Raw genomic sequence first — 20,206 nt, forward strand, 5'->3', positions numbered from 1 at the left:
CTACACAAAACAACAACCACATGCAAAAAGTTTGTAATAAATTAACATCAACCACACCTACAACTAATGCAGGGACCATTTATGTGTAATGTCCTTTATTGCTATTAAAGGAATACACAAAAACAGAAACAACAAGCGCGCCATTAATCTCCTTCATCATCAGTGGACGGACACTATGACGGAGCCTCAGACAGTAACTGTGCTGTGATACCAACTCCTGCAGTGAATCACTTACAAGCAAAGTGCTCCTCAGCAGTTCTGCAATCAAAACTTTACATTGTGCTGAAGGAGCAGATTCAGCGTAATTCATTAAACATTCGGTAAAAACATTACTCTTACTTTCTCTTAGGACTCGCACTTGTAGCATTTTCTTTCCACTGCTGAGCGTCGTTACGGAATTAAATATCTGCAGCCTTTAGATGTTGCTTTAGTCTCAGTTCTCAAAGGGACAAAACGATAATTTTCATGAATTTTGACATTATATTTTTGATTGAAGTGTTTATTTCGAATATGAAACAACATAATAAAAAAATAATAAGACAATCGTCTAAACATGAGATATAGAGTACATAGTCGAAAAGGAGTGGGAAGAAGTAAAACTTATAAATTTTAATAATTCTTTGTTCTGTTTTGCAGCTAATGCAAAACCAAGAAATATGTGTTCTTACAGGAAATGTAGATTTTATAATCTCTGTACAGTAATTTTCCCTGGAACCATTCTGTTATTCAAGATATTGAGAAAACATAATAAACTCTTAGAGATTAACAGAAATACAGGTGCGATAATACTGTAACCAGGTCATTTCTGACACATTTATTTGAACAACAGCAATCCTGACTGACAACTAATTGATGTATGTAATTTTTCATCACCGCCTCTATGATTTACTATAATTTACTATAATTCACGGATAGAAAACGAGCAAACAAGGAGCACGTTTTGGGCCCAGTGCTGTCAGAGCGCCTTTCAATTAAACTGGATGCCCAGGCGATCCTGTTATGTAAGCCTGAGGACAGATTTTGGAAAGGCATCATGGGTGCTCCCTGCCAGACAAGCTGTCCACACAGTTGGGTGGACTTTCCAGAAATCCAAAATCAAATATCTTAATCTTTTCTCTCCCTGCTTGTCTTGTTCCCATCAGGAGCCTTGACTCTCAGCAGCAGCCATGTGAGAGGAGCTGTCAGCGAGCAGAGGATGCCCACGTCCAGCTAAAACACAGAAGCCCACCCCCTCTCTCTCTCTCTCTCCCTCCCCTCCTGCTCCCTCCCTCCTTCCCACATGAGGACAAGAAGATGACTATCACCAGCCGGCAGTCCTTCAATGTCCTGACGGTCATCTTCCTCCTGCTGTCCACCGCAGGTATGTGAGCTCTGGTGTGTGTCTGTCGGTGAGGCTGATTATCTGAGCCTAAAAAGCTAGGTTTCTTTTTTCTTTTTTTCTTTTTATTACAGCTGCCCGTAGCTACTCATAGAAGTTTCAGGGTGCGCTCATTCTATGCAGGCTCAGAGCGGTTTCTGCAAACATCGAACTCCACAAAATCTCGGTCTAAGTCAGCTGAGTGAGCCACTGCCGTGAACTGAATACAGCCAAAAACCTAAAAGAAAGTGTGCATTTTACGGATAGAGCGTCTGATGGCCAGAAGTCGCGTCCTGAAATCCTTAAGGTGCTCTCTAAATGAGGCCGTGCAGCGTAAACTGTTGAGAGGACACATTACAAGCCCAGAAGATACAAGATCCCAACCAACACATATCTATGAAATATGGATCATGCACATGGGAAAATACGCTGACTCAAGTCTGAAAATGACAAAATAGGCCAAGACCAGTGCAACAGCTAACAGGAGCAGACTGCAGGTAGGAAATACCCATGATAATCAAAAAAGACAGATGACTCATTGTTGAAGAACAGGAAAAAATTACCAACTCACTTTAGGGGTCAGGAAATCTGTTGCAGTAAACGCTGTAGACTGAAAATGTAATAAAGAAGCTATATAACTCTACATGTAACTCAGAAAAGCAAAATCTTATTACAGATATCAGTTAATAATTAAATAATTCAAATAGTTTGGATTTAATTGGCAATGCTATGTATTTAATATCAATTTGCTGTTTTTTTCCTGTTATTACATTATTAAACAGTTTGTTTCGTCCAAAATTCAGTTTTCTGTTTACAAAGTCATGTACGATCTGTTGTTCATTCACTACTAAAACCAAAATGGTACAAAAAGCCCGTCATAGTGAGCTAAAGCGAAAAGATGTGGAAATGAAATTAGCATCTTGTCAAAAAGCCAAACTGAACGAGCCAATTACATTTAGTTTGACTGAAAACACGACGATACTAGCTTTTACATGTCAAAACGAAACAGACAAAAGAAGTTCGGTGAATGCAACGTGTAAGTGGTGACTGGTGCTCAGAGGGTTTGTTTGACTGAGCGTGAGCCGCAGCAGTTTTCAGACCACAGGTTGTAAACAATCTGTAACACGAGGGCCAAGCCGTTAACTGAATCCTAAATTTCAAGAGGTGTTAATGAAATTAAGCAGGTGGGTGTGTTTACAACCGCATCGTTCCCAGAGGCAGCTGTTGTTCATTTGAGAAACCAGAGACTTCCCCCTGAACTCTCCTTTATTTTTTTCCCCCAGTTGTGCATCGTTAGACGACTTTATGGTCCACATCCGATGTTTCCTCACTGCCAGTTCTCTTCCTTACCGCTCACCGCCGCTTTTGTTGCAGTGATTTTGGGACTTATTTATTTTTAAAACCTGAGCTGCCTGCAGAATCATTTAACAGATTGACCAACTCACGCAGTCAATGCAGAGGTCAAATGAAGAGTTTCCTTTCACCATCAGTCAGCCATGCTTGACTTCTAATCCCGCCGCCTTCTTCAGTCAGTTTGAGCCACTCCGCCGCCGACACTGGACTTGTTGAAGCGAGGACGGCCGGCCACACCAAGCTCATTATAACCTGAGAGAGCTCTCTTTCAAATGCCGATGCATCCCTCCCTGAGATTAGTGAAAGACTTCCGCCGGCCTGCAGCAGGAGCGGACCTTGAACTACATCAGAGGAGCAACGCTCGTACTGGAAACGCGGCCAAGGCACTCGGGCTCCGCCGCTGAAAGGGAACGCGCGAGACAAGGACGCGCCGTTTCAATAAAACTAATCTGAGTGCACTTGGCATGAAGTGGCGTCATTTAATTTAGGCTGATAATGATCAGGCGAAAAGGGATCTGACTTTCACCGAATGAGCAAATGACACAACACTGAGTGCGAGTGAGACAAATCCTATCAGCGAACGTGCAAACGCACGCCCGAGCTATATTTAAGCTAATTTAGAAACAGTGTCACATAATCCACTCATCAAGTTTATTTTTCAACTGTAAAGCATCTCCTTCAGTATATATATTGGTCACAGTCCTGGCTGCCAAAGCTTCAGGGTATTCTGAGAACTTGATGTGCCAGTCTTTAGATTGGTCTAATTTAGCTTTATGGTTTCAGGCAACTGTGTTATTTAAGTTCTTGGATGAAATCTTTTTTTTTTTTTTTTTTTTTCCACATTTCTGTCCATTACAGATTTATGGAATATCTTGTGTCAACTTAATGGTGCTTAGCGCGGCCTGGATAGGAGTTGCAGGCAGCTTTTTTTTTTTGCTTAAATAACGATATAATGAAGAAAATTCAATATGAATAAAAATGCAAAAAGCACCAAAACCCAGACGGGGACAGCGCAAGTGTTAATATGTGTGCACAAGCAAAGATTGGATGAGAATGAGAGCTTTTATAACACAATCTCCACTCAAACTGCAGTATTCATTCTGGTCTAATTATGTGTAAAATGTAAAAACAGGAGCTGATAGTGATTCGTTATGAGTGTGTCCTGTTAGTCTGCAATGTCTGATAGTCAAATCTGTAAATTGACACTCGTGTGTGCCTCATTTCTCGAATTCCTGCGATTTTGTTTTGAAGCGAAACCATATTGGTTGCCAGACTGCGCAACAAGAATAATATTGTTTTTTCTCCTTTGAGACAAGCGAGGATGCACATATTTATCTTGGCTTAGAGCCGCGGGGACTTGAAAGCAAAGTTAGAGATGAATGCAAATAAGCGGAGCACTATTTGTACCGCACATCGCTCCCTCGTTCCATAATGAACTGACTGTGTCACCACATACAACTCCAGCTGCCACATAAAGTAGTAGCATTTTTTTAGGGGGACTTTAGCTTTGATGAGCAGCTAAAGAGGTTTTGTTTTTTATTAGAGTTCAGTTTTTTTAGTCATGTCGAGAAATATATTTCCACCAAAATCCTCATCGATACATTTGTAACCTTCATCTACTGAAATATCACGGGTCGGAGAGGCATATTAAGTGCTTCTTTCCAGAAGACACACTGTGTTTGCATAATGACCTAATAAATTAGATGGACTTGGGGTTGTTTGCGTTCCTCCAAAAATAAATGTGACAGTGCTTTTTCCATCTCATTATTTTTAGGTACACTGAATTTGTTTTGTGTTCCCTGGCCCCCCTTGTTATTACATGAATTGTCTCCGCTCATGTGTGTTTTCAGAGTCTTCCAAATAAAACAGAAAGACCTCGGTGCCGTGCTTTTGTAGTTTGGCTGCAGCGAGTTGAAAGGTTTCCCCGAGAGCCGTTTTCCGTCAATGCCTCGTATGAGCGTGTACTGTTTTTTTTTTAGTACTGCGAGACAAACATGAATTCTGCCTCTAAGGTCATGTGTTACTTTTCAATTAAGTGGATGTTCTTGTCTCCTGAACACAACACATACAGGTTTTTTTTGTCTTCCCCACCACTGCAGCCCTCTCAGCTCATTACCGAGTGTGTGAACCCTATTCCGACCACAAAGGGCGTTACCACTTTGGCTTTCACTGCCCGCGCCTCTCAGACAACAAGACCTTCATGTTCTGCTGTCACCACAACAACACCGCCTTCAAGTACTGCTGCAACGAGACCGAGTTCCAGATGGTCATGCAGGTCAACCTCACCACCACCTCAGACGGTTACGCACACAAGTGAGTGATAATATCAACCTGAGCATTGTGTGGGGCTGTATGTCATATACATGTACTGTGTATTATATATTTGTAGAGGTTTGGAAACAATTAATGATTTTGATTTCGGCAAATATAAATCAAAAGCAGTAATGTAATGTAATTATTATCTAAACGCCACATTTTCGGCAGTAAAATGTCCAGTGAATTATTCCATGTATTTGCCAGGAATATCTGTCCTGTTCTGTTAAGCGGTCTGTTCAGTAGTCCTTTCCTCTGCCATCTGGAGTATTAAACCAAAAATACTACTGCTTTTCCTCACTGGTTTGACATCTGCAATAGTTCACACAGAGGTAGTGAATGTTAAGAGTTGCCCCTGCTGAACTGTAAGCGAGAGTTTTCCCCCAAATTTTGAAGAAACTACTAAACTTCTAACAAGAAAATGAGAGTCCTAGTTATCTATCGACAGCTATATCGATTACATCAACGTCGCTCTACAGAATGTAGGAATACACTGATCAATCTCTGTGTCACTACCTACACTAAAAGCTAGGGATCCGATATGGGGCTACATAATCTTTCCACCAAATTATATTAGGCACTTTTGAAGGGGGAAAAAAATGGTGACTCTCTAATGGCAGCCACCGGGTTGCTTCCCCAAGACAACACATACAACAATGTTGTATATATGATCAATAAGCCCATTTATTTCTCTGTGTTCGGCCCCATATTTTAAAGCCTGACATTAAGAGCCTTTGCACTTCTAACCCCTGTTTAATCTTAATGCTGGCGGTGAATTTTAGCGTTCAGCCGATCAGCACACTCTTACATTTGAACTAATTACTGTCACTTATATCACTAAAGCTCCCTCTTGTTCTAAGAAAGTACCTACCCCGAAGAAGGAGCTAAAATAGACCCTACGTATAGAGTCCTAAATTATGAGAGCAAAACGAAGGTACTTTCTCCAACAGTTCTAGGACTTAAGGAAAAGTTCATGGGCACAAAAGTCTCGATTTGTGGTCTATCCCTCTAAAACACAAACAAAACCAAGATAAATTCCATAGCACAGACAACTAGAGAAAAATACGTTGTACTAGAAGAGCTTTATACCAGAGATCATATTTGTAACTCTTCCTCAACCATTTGCAACTCCCTCAACTGCATTACCCTCATTGACAGCGTTTGCCCGTTGCTCCGAGGGCTCATTGACACTGATCTACACCTACAGAGCCGTTCAAAACATCACAGAGAAGAGCAGATGCTAAAAGCAGTTGTTGTGCTGCCAGTGGGACGCCTACACATGACGCAGGTGTTAAGTGCTGGCTATTATATCAAGTAACACTATGATATCCTAGACTGTGTCACAGTACAGATATCCATGCAAGCGTCATAGCTCCGTGCGGTGGCATTATTAGTAAACCACACTACCCATGCCAAGATATGCAGCGGATTTTGACAGAGAACACCCAAAGAGACGTTTATTACTGGCAGGATAAGCAGAATTAAACAGAGTGAAAGACACAGAAAAATGTGCCCTTGGTTCTGTGGGAACTCTCAATGGGAGGTTTGGGTGCCACAGCATCAGCTCTCAGTACTAATGCCCTCCCAGCATGCCTCTGTATCGGACAATTCACACTGCCCTGCAATGGGGCCATGATATTTCCTTTTTAGTGTCGGGTGGCCCGTCGGGCCGCTCTTTCATCTTGACCCAATGGCCAATCGGACTGTGAGATTGATATTTACAACTGGCCGGGCGAGTTAAGCCGGCCATAACTCTGCTCTTTTCTCACACCGCATGGAGATAATAGTATTATACTTTTAGATTTACCGCAGTTCAAGGTAAAACTAAAGGCATTTATCCTCTCGAGGGTTTCGCTACCACATGTGCGCCTTCCGTTAGTGTAGCGGATGTGGTGCAGAATTGAGACGGATGGAGGAGTCATCTGAGAATGAATGTTAAAAAAAAAAGACAAAAAGCTAAAACCTTTGTCAGATAATCAATTGGATGAGCCCTCTTTCTCAAGAGTGAGCTGTGTAAAATATTGAATACTGCAGGTTTTAGTTGTATGGTCATGACCAATTCCTCCCAAGTACTGCGCATATATCCCTTATGCTTATGCTCCAGATGACTCAGTCATAGATGGAAAGCCTGTTAACCCACCTAAATGTGTTAAAAGACATAGAGACTAAATGAAAATGTCTCCGATGCAGAGGTGAGGAAAGGTAAATGCAGTTAAGGATACATTTACATAGATTCGAGTGCAGTAGTCACATTTGTCTGCTGTAGAGCTCATTTGGGCAGCTCAGATGTTTGTTTTAGAGCAATTTATTCAGATAAACATCCCCCAGGCCACATCATTTCCAGGCAGAAATAGATGAACTCAATTTACTGAATTACAAAGGCTTGGCCGTCTCTCTTTGTGAGGGTTTCAATGAATCCAGTCAAGCCAATATTATAGTGTGGCCAAGTAAAGGATGGGTTTCCCTTCAAATTAATCTTGATTTTCAAGTAATGTGCCATCTCTGTCTTCCACAATATTTTTTTTTTCCCTTTATTCAATTGTGTGATATTGTTATCCTAACTAAATTTCATTATTGGCATTTGACACATGCACATATTATGCGTGTCACACCAAGAAATAATTTTATACACCGGTGTTTGAAAATGCTTCAAACTTCTCAGGAAGCAAGTGTTTTATAGAACTATCTCTGCTCTCTGCTTTTTCAACGTGTAAGACTTGATGGATTTGGATCGACTAAAACAAAGTTCAAATGTGCCCCACATAAATCCAACTGGATCATGTAAAACACAAAACCGAATTATGTGAGGTGAAAAGTAAGACCACCTATTTTCAGAGAAACTTTCTGCGAGCCAAAATGAGAAGGATTAAAACGTCTCTCGTGATAAAAGCACTCTTTGTCCAAAAAGCTGTATTTAAGAAGCAGCACATGGAACAGATGGAGGGTTTTTAATATATTAATTGATGAACGTGTTGATCTTGCCACACGAACAGCAAACATTCACACCTGGCATCGGCATGGTAGCTTTTGGGATTTAAGGGCCCATTTCAAGGGTACGATCATAACTCTGAGCATGTGAGGAATGTTTATCATCATCTTTCCCAGATTGCTGCGAGTTAATACTCCCAGTCTGTTTCTTCGACAGCAATTATACAGCCCTGGTTGGCGTGTGGATATACGGCTTCTTCGTCATGGTGCTGCTGGCCCTGGACTTTCTCTACTACTCAGCCATAAACTACGAGCTGTGTCGGATCTACCTGGAAAAATGGGGTCTGGGAGGACGCTGGCTGAAGAAGGCGCGCAGTCAGTGGCACAGGTCCATGCCAGAGGAGAGTGAAGCCCAGGTCCAAGCCCAGCCCATGGTCCCCAGCCACTACCAGCCCAGACACAGCCTGCGGGGTGAGAGCCACAGCCCCACGCTCCTGCCCTACAACACATCCACCGCATGGTGAGTCACCTTCAGCCACATGACAAACGCTAACCTATGGACGTATGGTCACAGTATAGAGAGAAACATAGAGACAAACAACCATCACAATCACATGCACATCAGCAAGCAACTGTACAAGCATGTCTTTGAACATGTTTGTGTTTTTCTGCTATCTACCTCGCCATCTGACTAATTCAACAAAACTAATTTTACTTCAAAAACACACATAGACCCACAGTAAGGAAAGGGTGCAAGATTATGGCCATTTAAAAGAAAATATGCAGGTTTGCTAATGTATTAAATTTGTTTTATAGCACAAAGCAATTTAGAAAATGAAATAAACCTGTGCTGGCTATTGCACAGTATGATTTGTTCAGCTCTGATATGCATATATAGCAGACAGAGATACTGGTGTTGCTGTTCGGAGAAACAATGAATAAAACAGATGCTTTGATACAATATCACTGCCCCCTTGTTGCTTTGCTTATTTTCTTTGTAACACAGTTTTCTCTTATTTTCTTATCTGGCTTTTATTTCTGCAGACGCCACTTGGATTTAATAAATAGTCTCCTACTGGTTGCTGCAGTTGCTCAGGTCTAGGTTCAGCAACATTATGGCAAAGAATGAGGTCAGCTGATTACCTGAATATACTGAATGACCAGGTTATTCCATCAATGGATTTTCTCCTTCCCTGATGGCACGGCCTTATTCCAAGATGACAATGTCAGGATTCATTGTGAAAGGCTTTATTTTCACACATGGATTGGCCTCCACAGAGTCCAGACCTTAACCCCATTGAGAATCTTTGGGATGTGGTCTTGGTGAAAAATGAATGCAACACTGGATGGAAATAAATCATTGCAAAAGCCTATTGAAACAATGCCACAGCAAATGCATTGTACTCAAAGCTAAACGTGGTCCAATGAAATATTAGAGTGTGTTTTTGGTGGCTACTTGTTTTTTGGTCAGTCCTTCAAAACCCTTCAGCTCACGGCATTACAAGCGTTATCAGTATTTGATGAATTCTGCCCTTTTGCGCAGTACTGGATAATTTCTGTGAAGCTTTTGATCTGTACTTGATGTTGATCTTAAAATAGCAGCACCGTCTCTCAACATCAACCTCCTTATAAAAATTGGTATGGAGAAATTTCTTGGTTTTAAGTCTTAAGCGATCAGCTCATTAGGGAGCTGTCATTATTAATGAATAGAAAAGAACAGGATAATGAAAGCTCCATTGTACGCCTGGGGCCCCTAAAACATATTTAACCCGAATGAGTCGACTCTGAGTCACATTTGAAATAACTCACAGGGATTCTGTGGCAACACGCCATCTGCTATCTTTTCAGTCCATCGTTTTCTTACCTTTGAGAGCCGTCACATGTGTCTCAAGGTGTGTTCGTCTCCCAGTGATTGTTGACGATTTACAATGCCAGCAGTGAAGTACAACACTTTGTAGTCTCAGGGAACTTTTCTTCTTTTGCAAGACATTGTTCCGACTCTTATAATATAGGTGCACAATCACAGAGCACAGCCTGAACAAACTTACATTTTTTGTGCGGTCAATATTTCATCCGGTTCCCCGTCTCAGACACCGTGCACCCTATCTGTCTGACTGGGGCTCAGGCTCGTCCTAGAGGTAGACATCTCTCTTGGGTCATGATAATTTAATATGTGGAGAGGTTTGACAAATGGCGTCGAGAAGCAGTGTGGACTGAGGGAGCCATAGATAGAAGAGCTGGGATACTGCAGAGGGATCCTGAGGCTGCACTGCTGGTGGAAATGCAGTTAACTAACACCGGACATATATCCATGGAGCCTCCTCATTAGACATGGAGTCAGTTTAGTATGATAGGACTCATCAATCGTAGACCGGCTAGGTTGACCTGTACTGCAGCGTGCCAGATATGAACAAGGATGTCTATAAAAGACGTTTGAAACCGCAGCCAAACGGCCACTGACAAATTGGTCTGAGAAACGAGAGCGAGCTTCATTCGTGGTAATACATGACGATGAGTAACCAGAACTGCTTCAAGATGGATAAAGGTGTGGTGTCATCATGTGCAGATGTTGGCTTTTTCTAATAAAAATGGGCCCTTTTTAATAAAGAGGACAGCATTTATAAAGAGCTAAAAATGTTCTTGTATAATCACATCAGCTTAAAAAAAAAAAAAAAAGTGACAGATGCTTGGAGCTAAATTCGGGCACAAGCAGTTTCTGGGACAAGATTAGAATAGCCTGTTTGCAGTTTCACACGATGAGCACTTCTCAGAATGGAGATAATGCTTGCACTTTTTCTTAAAGGTGTTAAGTAACCACAACGGGTAATACTGTATGCACGTCTCAGTTGAGGTTGCCCACACATTGTGTCATCGGACTGCCCGTACTGTATTTACAGGGGTACCAAACTTTATCCCCAGAGAGGACGCAGGGTAATGGCTCAGAAAACTGGGTCCTTTTAGCTGAACATCTGTTGGCCAAATGTAAACAAACAGAGACGAGGTCAAGTCCCACAACTGGCGCAGCAGCATCTAAAAACAACCCGGTCGCACAGCAACTTAGGAATCCAGCACAAATGGTTACCAGCGCATCCCTTACGACGAGTCAAGGCATCGAAAAATGTCACGCGAAGACAGTGCAGCTTGACGTACAGCGTGTGGGAAACACAGCTCACCATATCGCTACGCGAGCAGGCTGGTATGTGCGGCTGCAGATCTGCTGGGGAGCTCAGCGTGGGCGGCCTGAGAAAACAGTTATTACTTTCTCTACCCTTTATTAACATTTCCTGTTCACTTTGGTTCGAACAAATAAAGGGAACTTAACTGTTTCATCTTTCACCTAATGATGTACTGCCCAAAGAAGAAAAAAAAACAAAAAAACAACAGGCCTGCCAAGCCAGATATTACGGTTCATCTTCACTTGATTGGAAGGATGTACCGTTTCTCTGCGAGCAGGGAAATTGCCAGCAGATGGGAGTTTACTCACACTGAAAAGTGGCACTTAATGGCAGCGACGACCCTGTCAATGATGATGATACATAAAAAGGCAATATTTCAAAAGCTGCTATCGTCTGTATTAGTAGGCAGATACTAGCCGGGGTTCGCTTTATGCTTGCAGACACTGCTGCACAGTTTAACTGATATACTCAGGAATGTGAAGGACATACTACAATGACAGAATAAACAGTCTTCTAAGAGGAGGGATTCCCAATATAACTCTGAACCTAAATGGCAACGGAGGCTAAAATATCACATAACCATTTGGTTGAGATGTTTAATCTCAACAAGACTAAGTCAGTACATCTACATGCATGTGAAAAAATTAATTACTGCCTTAATCCTTAAACACACTGAATGTCACGATAGTTAATCATCATAAACCGAATCAAATCAAATCAAAATAACAGATATAAGGTTGAAACAATCATGTAAATAAATCTTGACCAAAATGGAGACCTAAGCCCAAGAACAATTCTAGGATCAAAATGATTTTAACAATATACACTCACACTTTGATTTGGGCCCAGGTAATCTACACGTCTCCATATCTCGAGGCTTTATGTCGAGCTAAACTGGCTATAGTTTCATATTTATCACACATAATATATTAGTATTGATTTTCTCGTGTAATGCTCAGGAAAATACGTATTACTGTTCCACTTGAAACCCCATTAATGGAAATGAATGCGCCTGGCTCAGGATGATTGCTGTAAATGACGGGCTACCTGCAGTCATCTGACACGGTTGTGGTGGTACAACAACTGAGGTCCACTGCACTGAGCTGAACTATCACATTGCCCCAGGAAAGAAATGCATTTCAGCATCACTCATCGTAGCAGGGCCGTCATGCAAACCCTCTAAAGCACTAAACTCAGCTGTTCCTGGAAGTTCTTTCCCTGCTGCCATAAAGTGCTCTGCAGCATTGCAGCCCCGCCTGCTCGTCCACCCATGGCCATTAGGACATTAAAGCTTTGGCCAGGTTCCCAGTTTGTGCCCCCTCCCCTTTACCCACTTGGCCACCTCTTGGAATTAGCGGTACTGGAAAGCAGCATCATCTTCTCTGTATCTTGACACCAGAAGGATACTTTAAAGCAGCTGGCAGTGAAAACCTCCTCTATCCACCCCGTATTTTACTTTCCTTGTGTAGCTGCGCCCGCTCTGACATTACTGAAATATCTGATCTGCCACTCTTGTTTTAGTCCACCTTTGCTGCATATATAATGTAAATTTATTTTTCCTTTAGTCAGTGCTGATAAAGACTTACTGTGTAAAAAATGCCTGTGCAATCAAAATAAAAAATAAGCCGCCCCTTTGCTCATCTTTGGTGGTGCTATTAAAAATGCATGAGTCACAGCTAGTTTAATAGATCCTGAGCATAAGCTTGTGGTGTCAGAGATAAAAGTGTGAGAAATTAGATGTTGGGCAACATCAAATAACACCACTGCACATCAACCAGAACACGTCACTGAGTCCCTTGGCGATTGATAAATCACTTGGCACCAGGTTACAGCAGCGCCCTGTGCCAGTATCCACCCACCCACTCGAGGCTGCTAGCTTACTGGGCCAGCTGAGCTTAGCCATGGTTTATCTGGTCCATGCGAGGCGACATCTGTCACCACATTCACCATATACCTGACTCACTAGCCACCGTAACACTGCCTCTTACAGTCAGCCGTCAGTGACTCAGCGTTATCACGCGGTCTAGTAAATGCAGTCTCCACCGCTCACTAACTAAGCGTGTCTGTTACATTACATTGGTCACAGGTGACCATTCCCAACATTAGCATTTTAACACCTGCTGCACTCTATGCATAAGAAAATTACACTCAGTTGCACCCTGCTCATCCCAGGTAAGCTGAAAAACCGTTGCACTTCCTTTTTCCCCACTGCTTTTTCTGTCAAACCATGATCAAAGACAAACTCTGTCTCCTGTATATTCACATCCATCTTTGAAGTCACCGGTTGGCTTTCTGTGGTAATAATAGATTTGTACATTATGAAATTATTCCTGGCCTGTCTGTCCACGGGGCAGCGTGCCAAGACCTTGTCCAATTAAAGCAACACTCTCCATGTGGTGTGAGTTAATTAACATCATAGACGCTACAAAGACAGACAGACAGACAGTGGGATCTGCTGGAGGGAAAGAGCAGCAGAGCAGGTTTAGCTCTTTTGGAAGTTATAGGATGACTCCTGGCAATGCCGAAATCAAGCTGCGATTTTTTTAAGTTTATTTTTGAGCTGTGTTAGTGATCTTTTATTAGATGTGTTGTCGCACATTTACTTTGCATTTTAATCCCTTTTCCAAGAAGCACCCTGCATCACTCTGCTGAGAAAAAAATAAAAATAAAAAATCTGTGTGCTTTCAAGAGTGCAAGATAAATCACACAAGAAGTTGAGGAAAGCAGAAACTTATTTTCGCATTACAATGTGCTTATAGTTTTTTGGGCAGTGGATATGATTCATAGATCTTGGGTAGGCTTAGAGTCTTCACAAGAATTACAGACTAGTTAAATATAACTCTGCGTTTGATTGCTTTTTGAAAAGCAAAGCTGCCCCATTTATTAGTTTTTGTGTTTTTGAGCCTTGAGCTGATTTTTAAGCTAATGTGTTGTTATATAATGAAAGGCATGAAACATGAAGCACACACATTGTGAGGGCACACAATTTGAGCCATAGAGCTGAAATCCATTTCACGCATTTCTGAAATGTGCCGTCTTAAAACCCTTTCACTTGCTGGTTTGTGTAAAATGTCGTGGACCACATCACTGCAATGATTATGTCAGTTTACCTGGAGATGGTTTAATTGTTATCACATCACAAAAGTATGGAGATTTGCTCACATAATTACAAATGGAAATGGGTTTGTATTCATCGTGCTGTCTCAAATCATTCACCTGCAGTTGTTCTCCGACCCCTACCCAGTGTAAAAAAAGAAAATCCTTAACCTAACACATAAAGGCTGTTAAATAACAATTACTTCTGAAGATTTTATTCACAAGTAAGATGTTGTCTAACTCTTGCTGATCTGGCTGGAGGATGTTTTATTGTTCTTGTAGGAGGTGAAATAAGGATTTGCAGCCTTTTTCTTATAAAAGATAACATTTTGTTCACAGACAACTGGTGGTGTCAGTTCCTTTTGTTCATTCAGTCTTTTGATGTTTGCTCGGTGTGATGAAAAGCGGAAAACACAACAAAAACCAAACCGGAACAGACACCACAGGCCATCCTTCAAGTGTACACCCAACATAAAGTCCACACTGACGTTTTCTGATAACATCAATCAACTCCATGACAAGTTACCCACTTCTGATGAAAAAAATAAAGCAAATCATGATAAGACTCATATGTTTGTTCCATCATCAAGAATTCACTTTAACGCCCAAACTCTTTACTTTTCTTTGCAGAATGATGCTGCGAGTGGAGAAAAAAACGAAGAGTAGCAACACCTTGTCTCCTTACGTGGTACAGAGGAGACATCCCACACCCCCCCTCTCTGGACCACATGTACAACACAACCGGTGGGCTAGCCATACTGTAGTAGTTACAAGTGACTACTGGCCCTTTCTAATGAGCACAAAACACCCGTGGACTGACAGAAGCTGGCCTACATGGTAGAAACTGCTCGACAAAGCCCGCAAGGACACACACACACAGGAATGTACCGCTGCTGCCACAGCAGAGACCCGTCACATTCAAACGCTCACAGGGTTTAGTGATCCCCTAAAATGGCTGACAGGCCTGGAGTATACCAAATCTGAGCTGAACTGGATGAACTGTACTCGCAAGTGCGGACGCTTGCCTGTTTAAAAAAAAAAAAAGAAGAAGAAAAAAAGAAAAAGAAAGTCACCTTTCTTGGTATAAAATGTTTATTACACTGCTGTGTCCCTTTGTGTTCGGTAGCAGTTAGACACAGTCGTGGGTTATCTATTTGGTGATTTATTTATGTGAACTAGTCAGAGAAACATATGAGTGGCTAACATTCTGAACATGTAACGGCTTAGGTTGATGCTGAGCATCTCACTTAGAGTAGAATGTTTTTGTTACCTCCCGAGACCGGACAAAACATCTCCGGAGCCATGTTGAAAGACAATGTCCCGATGAAATGTTTTAGGTCTCCTTTCTATATTTTCTGTCTGATGAGGACTCAACCCGCACAGCTTAACTGCTGTAGGTCTAAGCGTTTATACGGTTTCTCTTTCCTCATCCCAAACATTAATGGAGATCAGGGATGCCTTCACGACTGAGCAGAGCTTTATGCCAAGTTACACTTAACCTTAAGACTTGGTGACACACCCACCAACCTGTTTAAGCCCCTTAGACAGTGAGTCACAAATCCTCCATAACCTCAGCCAATGACATGTTCGACCTTCATCATGACTGGGGCCGCCTGACCAACAGCTCTGTTAGCAATACAATGCAAATGAACACCAATTGTTCCTTTATAAGGAGCAATCTATATCCCATATTGGTAATAAATAATTGTAACCAATTAGCCATAATAGAAAATGTAAAAAACAAACAAAAAATCATTAAACCCCCCCTCGCTGTCAGCAATAATGTACAGAAGCTTAATCAGAGGGATGACACTGTATGTGAAATTGCAGCGGGCCAGCCAGATGAGCACGGGGTAATTACTGAGGCGCATCGCAGACGTTTCGGCTCTGGTCTGCGTTTGAGAAGAAGGTTAAGTCAATGAAATGGACCTATAGCATTTCTGGTTTATTGAACTCACGCTAAAAGGATCTCCAAAGATTTATGTGTCAGCTTTCTGAGAGGTAGGAAGTTACATGAAAACTGTTGATCACTATTGATGACTTCGACTGCCAACAGGTGAAGAGCAAGAGTTCAAATTACTTTATTCAACCAACAGTTCAACCAAAGGATTTTGGATCCAATATGTGGCACTTTGGACTGTCAAATAAATGAAACTGTAGAATAGAATAAAATAGAATCATCTAGGGACACAATTGATTAACCTGCTAATTTTGTTATCAATCAATCAATCAATAGCTAGGTCCATCATTGTTCATATAAGTGCTATATAGCGTCTTTCATTAATCCAGCCAGTATTCAGAGATGTCTCATTGTCTCATCTGTAGACAAAGAAAAGCAGCATATCTTAAAACTCAGAAGCTGAACTTGTTGGTCATTAGGGCTTAAAACCATTCAAAAACAGACTGATTTATAGAATAGCTTCAGCATGATTGTTAGTCGGCTGGAAGCTTAACTTTGTTCCAGCTCTACAGCCAAGGATAAAAAATGATTCCCCTCGTGGCCAGCTCTCATTTAGCTGCCCAGACATACTCTCCCTGGTATCCATAAAATGCTGCCCTTTCTTTTGGGGGAAAAGCATCCAAAGTGCCGGTGTGTGAGGACCAGGTAGCCAGAAGGTGGGTACAGTGGGGAGAGGGGGGGGGTCTGGCCCAATCTTGCATCTGGAGCTGGTAATCTGGCAGCTGCCAAGCTTGCGCAGAATTTGCATGCACATGTTGCGTGTCTTCTGAAAGTTAACAGGAAACAGCGCTAATAGCTCGACGTTGACTATAATCATAGGGATTATTGAGCCTTGCCTTCGCATTCCACCTCTTTGTTTCACGAAGCTTTAAGTGGAACCGAACAGAATTGTGGTCAAGTGCTGTAAGTGGGGTCTGCCGGTGTCATCTTTGGTTATCAGCAATAATATTTAAATTTGCTGAGTTGTTAGAGCTAGTTAATTCCCATTCCAATAGCTAAAGTTTAATTGCGTGTGCACCCCCAGCAGATTTATGCCGTCGCTTTCAGGGCCGGAGATACAGGATGTGTCCAACTAAAATAATTGGACCGAAGATCAGCAGTGGTTCTAAATTACACTCTCTTGTCCTCTCTCCAGCTGACTTCCTATTCCCAGAGTACGAACAGCAGCAGCAAACAGGGAGGAGAGATTCTTAGCAACCGGACAAAGGAAATTTAATTAGTCCCCAATGCTGCATAAGTGGGAAAAATCTGATATGTTAGAGAACATGTCGCTGTTCAAGGCTCAGTGCTGTGTGTCTTGACTTGTAATAAAGAAAAAAAGGTCTGTTTTTATCGCTAATAATGTAATACAGTAGTCACGGGCAGCAAGTTAAAAATCTTCATTTAGCCTCTGACATACAGTAGCAGGGTCAAACATGCGATTCCCTCAAGAGACACATGAGGAAATCTTCCCCGTGTTTATTTATAAAAATGTTACAACTCGGTTTTGTGATGTTTTCTGTTTTGTTGAAAACAGTCTTGACTCTGGCCTGATGTGATGTGGTACCGTAAATCGTATCGGCTCAACCTTCTTCCCATATTTACTAAAAAAATAAAAATAAAAATAAAATAAAATAAATAAATAAAAGAGAGAATGGGAAGGAGGAAGCACACATCTGTTCCAGTCTCTCCAGGTTGTCATGGTAACAGTTGCCTTACAGTTGAATACCCACCTGTACACAGATGCTTTGTAGTGGTTGATACCTCACGTTTTGGGTGTGGTGGTGGTGATAATGATGATGATGACGATGATGATGATGATGATGATGATGATGTGCACCACGTTCTGTCTACGTATTTACTACTAGATAGGATGTTCAGTACCGTTTTCAGTTGGATTGTTATTGCACTTGTTGACTTTGTATTGTCACGACAGGGAGAAATAAAGTTTTATCTTTTCCAGTGTGTTTAAATCCCTATGTGTCAAGTTCTCTTTGGAAAAAAAAAAAAAAATATATTTTTTTTAGTCCTTTGAAGCCAGGTTTCTATGGAAGCCTGAATCAGACCGTATTTAATAAAAGGTTAACAGAGAGGTGTAGATTAGCACTGAAAGTCTCCATAAAACAAACTGATTAAAAATGTACTTTCTTCTTTTTGTCACTAGCTCCACAGTTTTTTAAATATATTTTAGGATCTTCTTAAACATTTAACTATTCATTCATTTCCATTTAGCCAATGTAAATAACTGTACTCAGCATTTACTATTGTAGCTATATAGGCCTGTAGCTAATGACAGTCAGCAGCTGGTTGAAACAAACCATCCTCCTGCTATATAATTATTTTAAATAAAACTTAAAACGAATATCCTTCTCCATACCTATATATGCAGTATGGCATACATTATACTACAACTACATGTCCCACTTGAAAAGGCTGGCTTGTTTACCAGTTAACCAGTTAACCAGTTAATGGTTTATGTTAGAAAGACAACAAGCAGCTCTTTTGTTCTTGGGCTACAGTGTTAACTCCAGTTTTAAAAGAATGGTAAGGAAAATGTAAGATCAAATTTTCCTGAAATGATCAAAGTAAGTTTAAAGTATTGCTGTCTGCTAAAAGCAAACTTACACAAATATCTAAATCTGAAAATGTCTCGTCTGCTTCATGACAGCCGGGCTCCACAGTGCAAACATTTCACCAACATGCCAGGGAAAGATTACTACGCATGAATATGAAAAATTATTTGGGCACACCTTTGGCGGGGTCACTACACTACCAACACCTCGACTCGCAAAACACATGGGTTTACTTTGCTATGACTAACTCTCTCCAGGGAAAGAGAGGGTGTTGTGCAAAACATTCAGACAGCAGCAATTTTTGCCGTTTTGACCATCATGTTTGCAGATCAAATAATAATATGCAGCGCAGCAGGTCATGTTTGTCATCAGTGATTAACAATCATGGTGGCAGGCCAAAATAAAACGTGTCTGTTGTCAGGTTTGTCTGCCCTCTTGAAGCTTCTGTGAGGTACAGCAACCGATTGCACTGCATCGCGTCAATTCCTGTAGTTGTATTCTTCTGTTAAGCTTCCATTCATATCTTATCACTCATTTAACATCCTAACGTTTGTATCAAATAGCTCATTAAAATAAGGAACCTCAGCAAGCGTGCTATAATAACAATATTATGTATTTATGCAACATTCAGATAAGCAACAGATTGAACACAGCATTGGCATACACCCACGATAAAAAGACAGGAGAGAGGCAAAAACATATACATACAGCGACATGATACTCAGTACTAAGTCTGCTTGGCAAGCACGAATGAAAGAATGTGGGAAACTGGTGTTTTTCAGTGTAAATTTACCAAGTCAATATAAGAGCAGATGGCTGCTATTGTTACCAATATATCATATAATATATAGCAGCATCCTGGATACAATGGGCTTTCTCAGTTTAACTTTTAATTACATAAACTACTGTACTTTGCCAACCATTTAAATCTAAGGGGAAAAGAAGTTAGCGCATCTTTCATGTGTAAGTTTTTGGAAAATAAATAAGCACATCAAACTTAAATGGGGAGTATGCTTGTTCGACAAAACTGACTTTAACGTGCAAAGAAATTTTGACTGGTCTGCATTCCTATTTGTAATGGCTATGATGTATGATTAGAAGAGGCTTTTTTTTTAAGCTGAAGAGGGGTTTTAATAACTAACAAAGTGAAATATAATTAACTCCTTCATTCTTTGGACAAACGGATTAAAGTTTAAAAGAAAATATGCCGTAAATCTATGTTATCGATTATCCTGCACAGTTTGTGACTTGAGTGATAAACCCGTAAAGCCTTTTGTCAGTGTCCGGGTTTTATATGGCTCAGAATGAACCATGTGTGCTTTTTATAATAAATCAATACACCGGGAGATGGAGCGTCCGGCCATAAGGCAGTGACCTTCGCGAGCTGGCAGAGTCGTGCCCAGCACTGGCTGGCATTGAAACATCATTAAAGGAATGAGCTGACGCTGGAAAACAGACAGCATCGGACCAT

The 20,206-nt window shown here is 41.2% G+C and overlaps 1 protein-coding gene across 2 annotated transcripts in view; it reads left to right on the plus strand.

Annotated features, from left to right (window-relative positions):
• shisal1b (shisa like 1b) overlaps positions 1-18,129 on the plus strand; it is a 36,314-nt gene extending 18,185 nt beyond the window's left edge. The window contains exons 2-5 of one of the 2 annotated variants that reach the window (XM_047596924.1): positions 1,143-1,360; positions 4,810-5,023; positions 8,169-8,471; positions 14,854-18,129. In XM_047596924.1, coding sequence (XP_047452880.1) covers positions 1,294-1,360; positions 4,810-5,023; positions 8,169-8,471; position 14,854 — 585 coding nt within the window. In that variant the 5' untranslated portion in view covers positions 1,143-1,293 and the 3' untranslated portion in view covers positions 14,855-18,129. Of the gene's footprint in view, positions 1-1,142; positions 1,361-4,809; positions 5,024-8,168; positions 8,476-14,853 lie in introns of those variants that run through there. The other variant, XM_047596923.1, reaches the window with a different exon arrangement.
• The last annotated feature ends 2,077 nt before the right edge of the window (positions 18,130-20,206 follow it).

The sequence above is a fragment of the Mugil cephalus genome, chromosome 10, assembly GCF_022458985.1.
Source record: "Mugil cephalus isolate CIBA_MC_2020 chromosome 10, CIBA_Mcephalus_1.1, whole genome shotgun sequence".
NCBI lineage: Eukaryota > Metazoa > Chordata > Actinopteri > Mugiliformes > Mugilidae > Mugil > Mugil cephalus.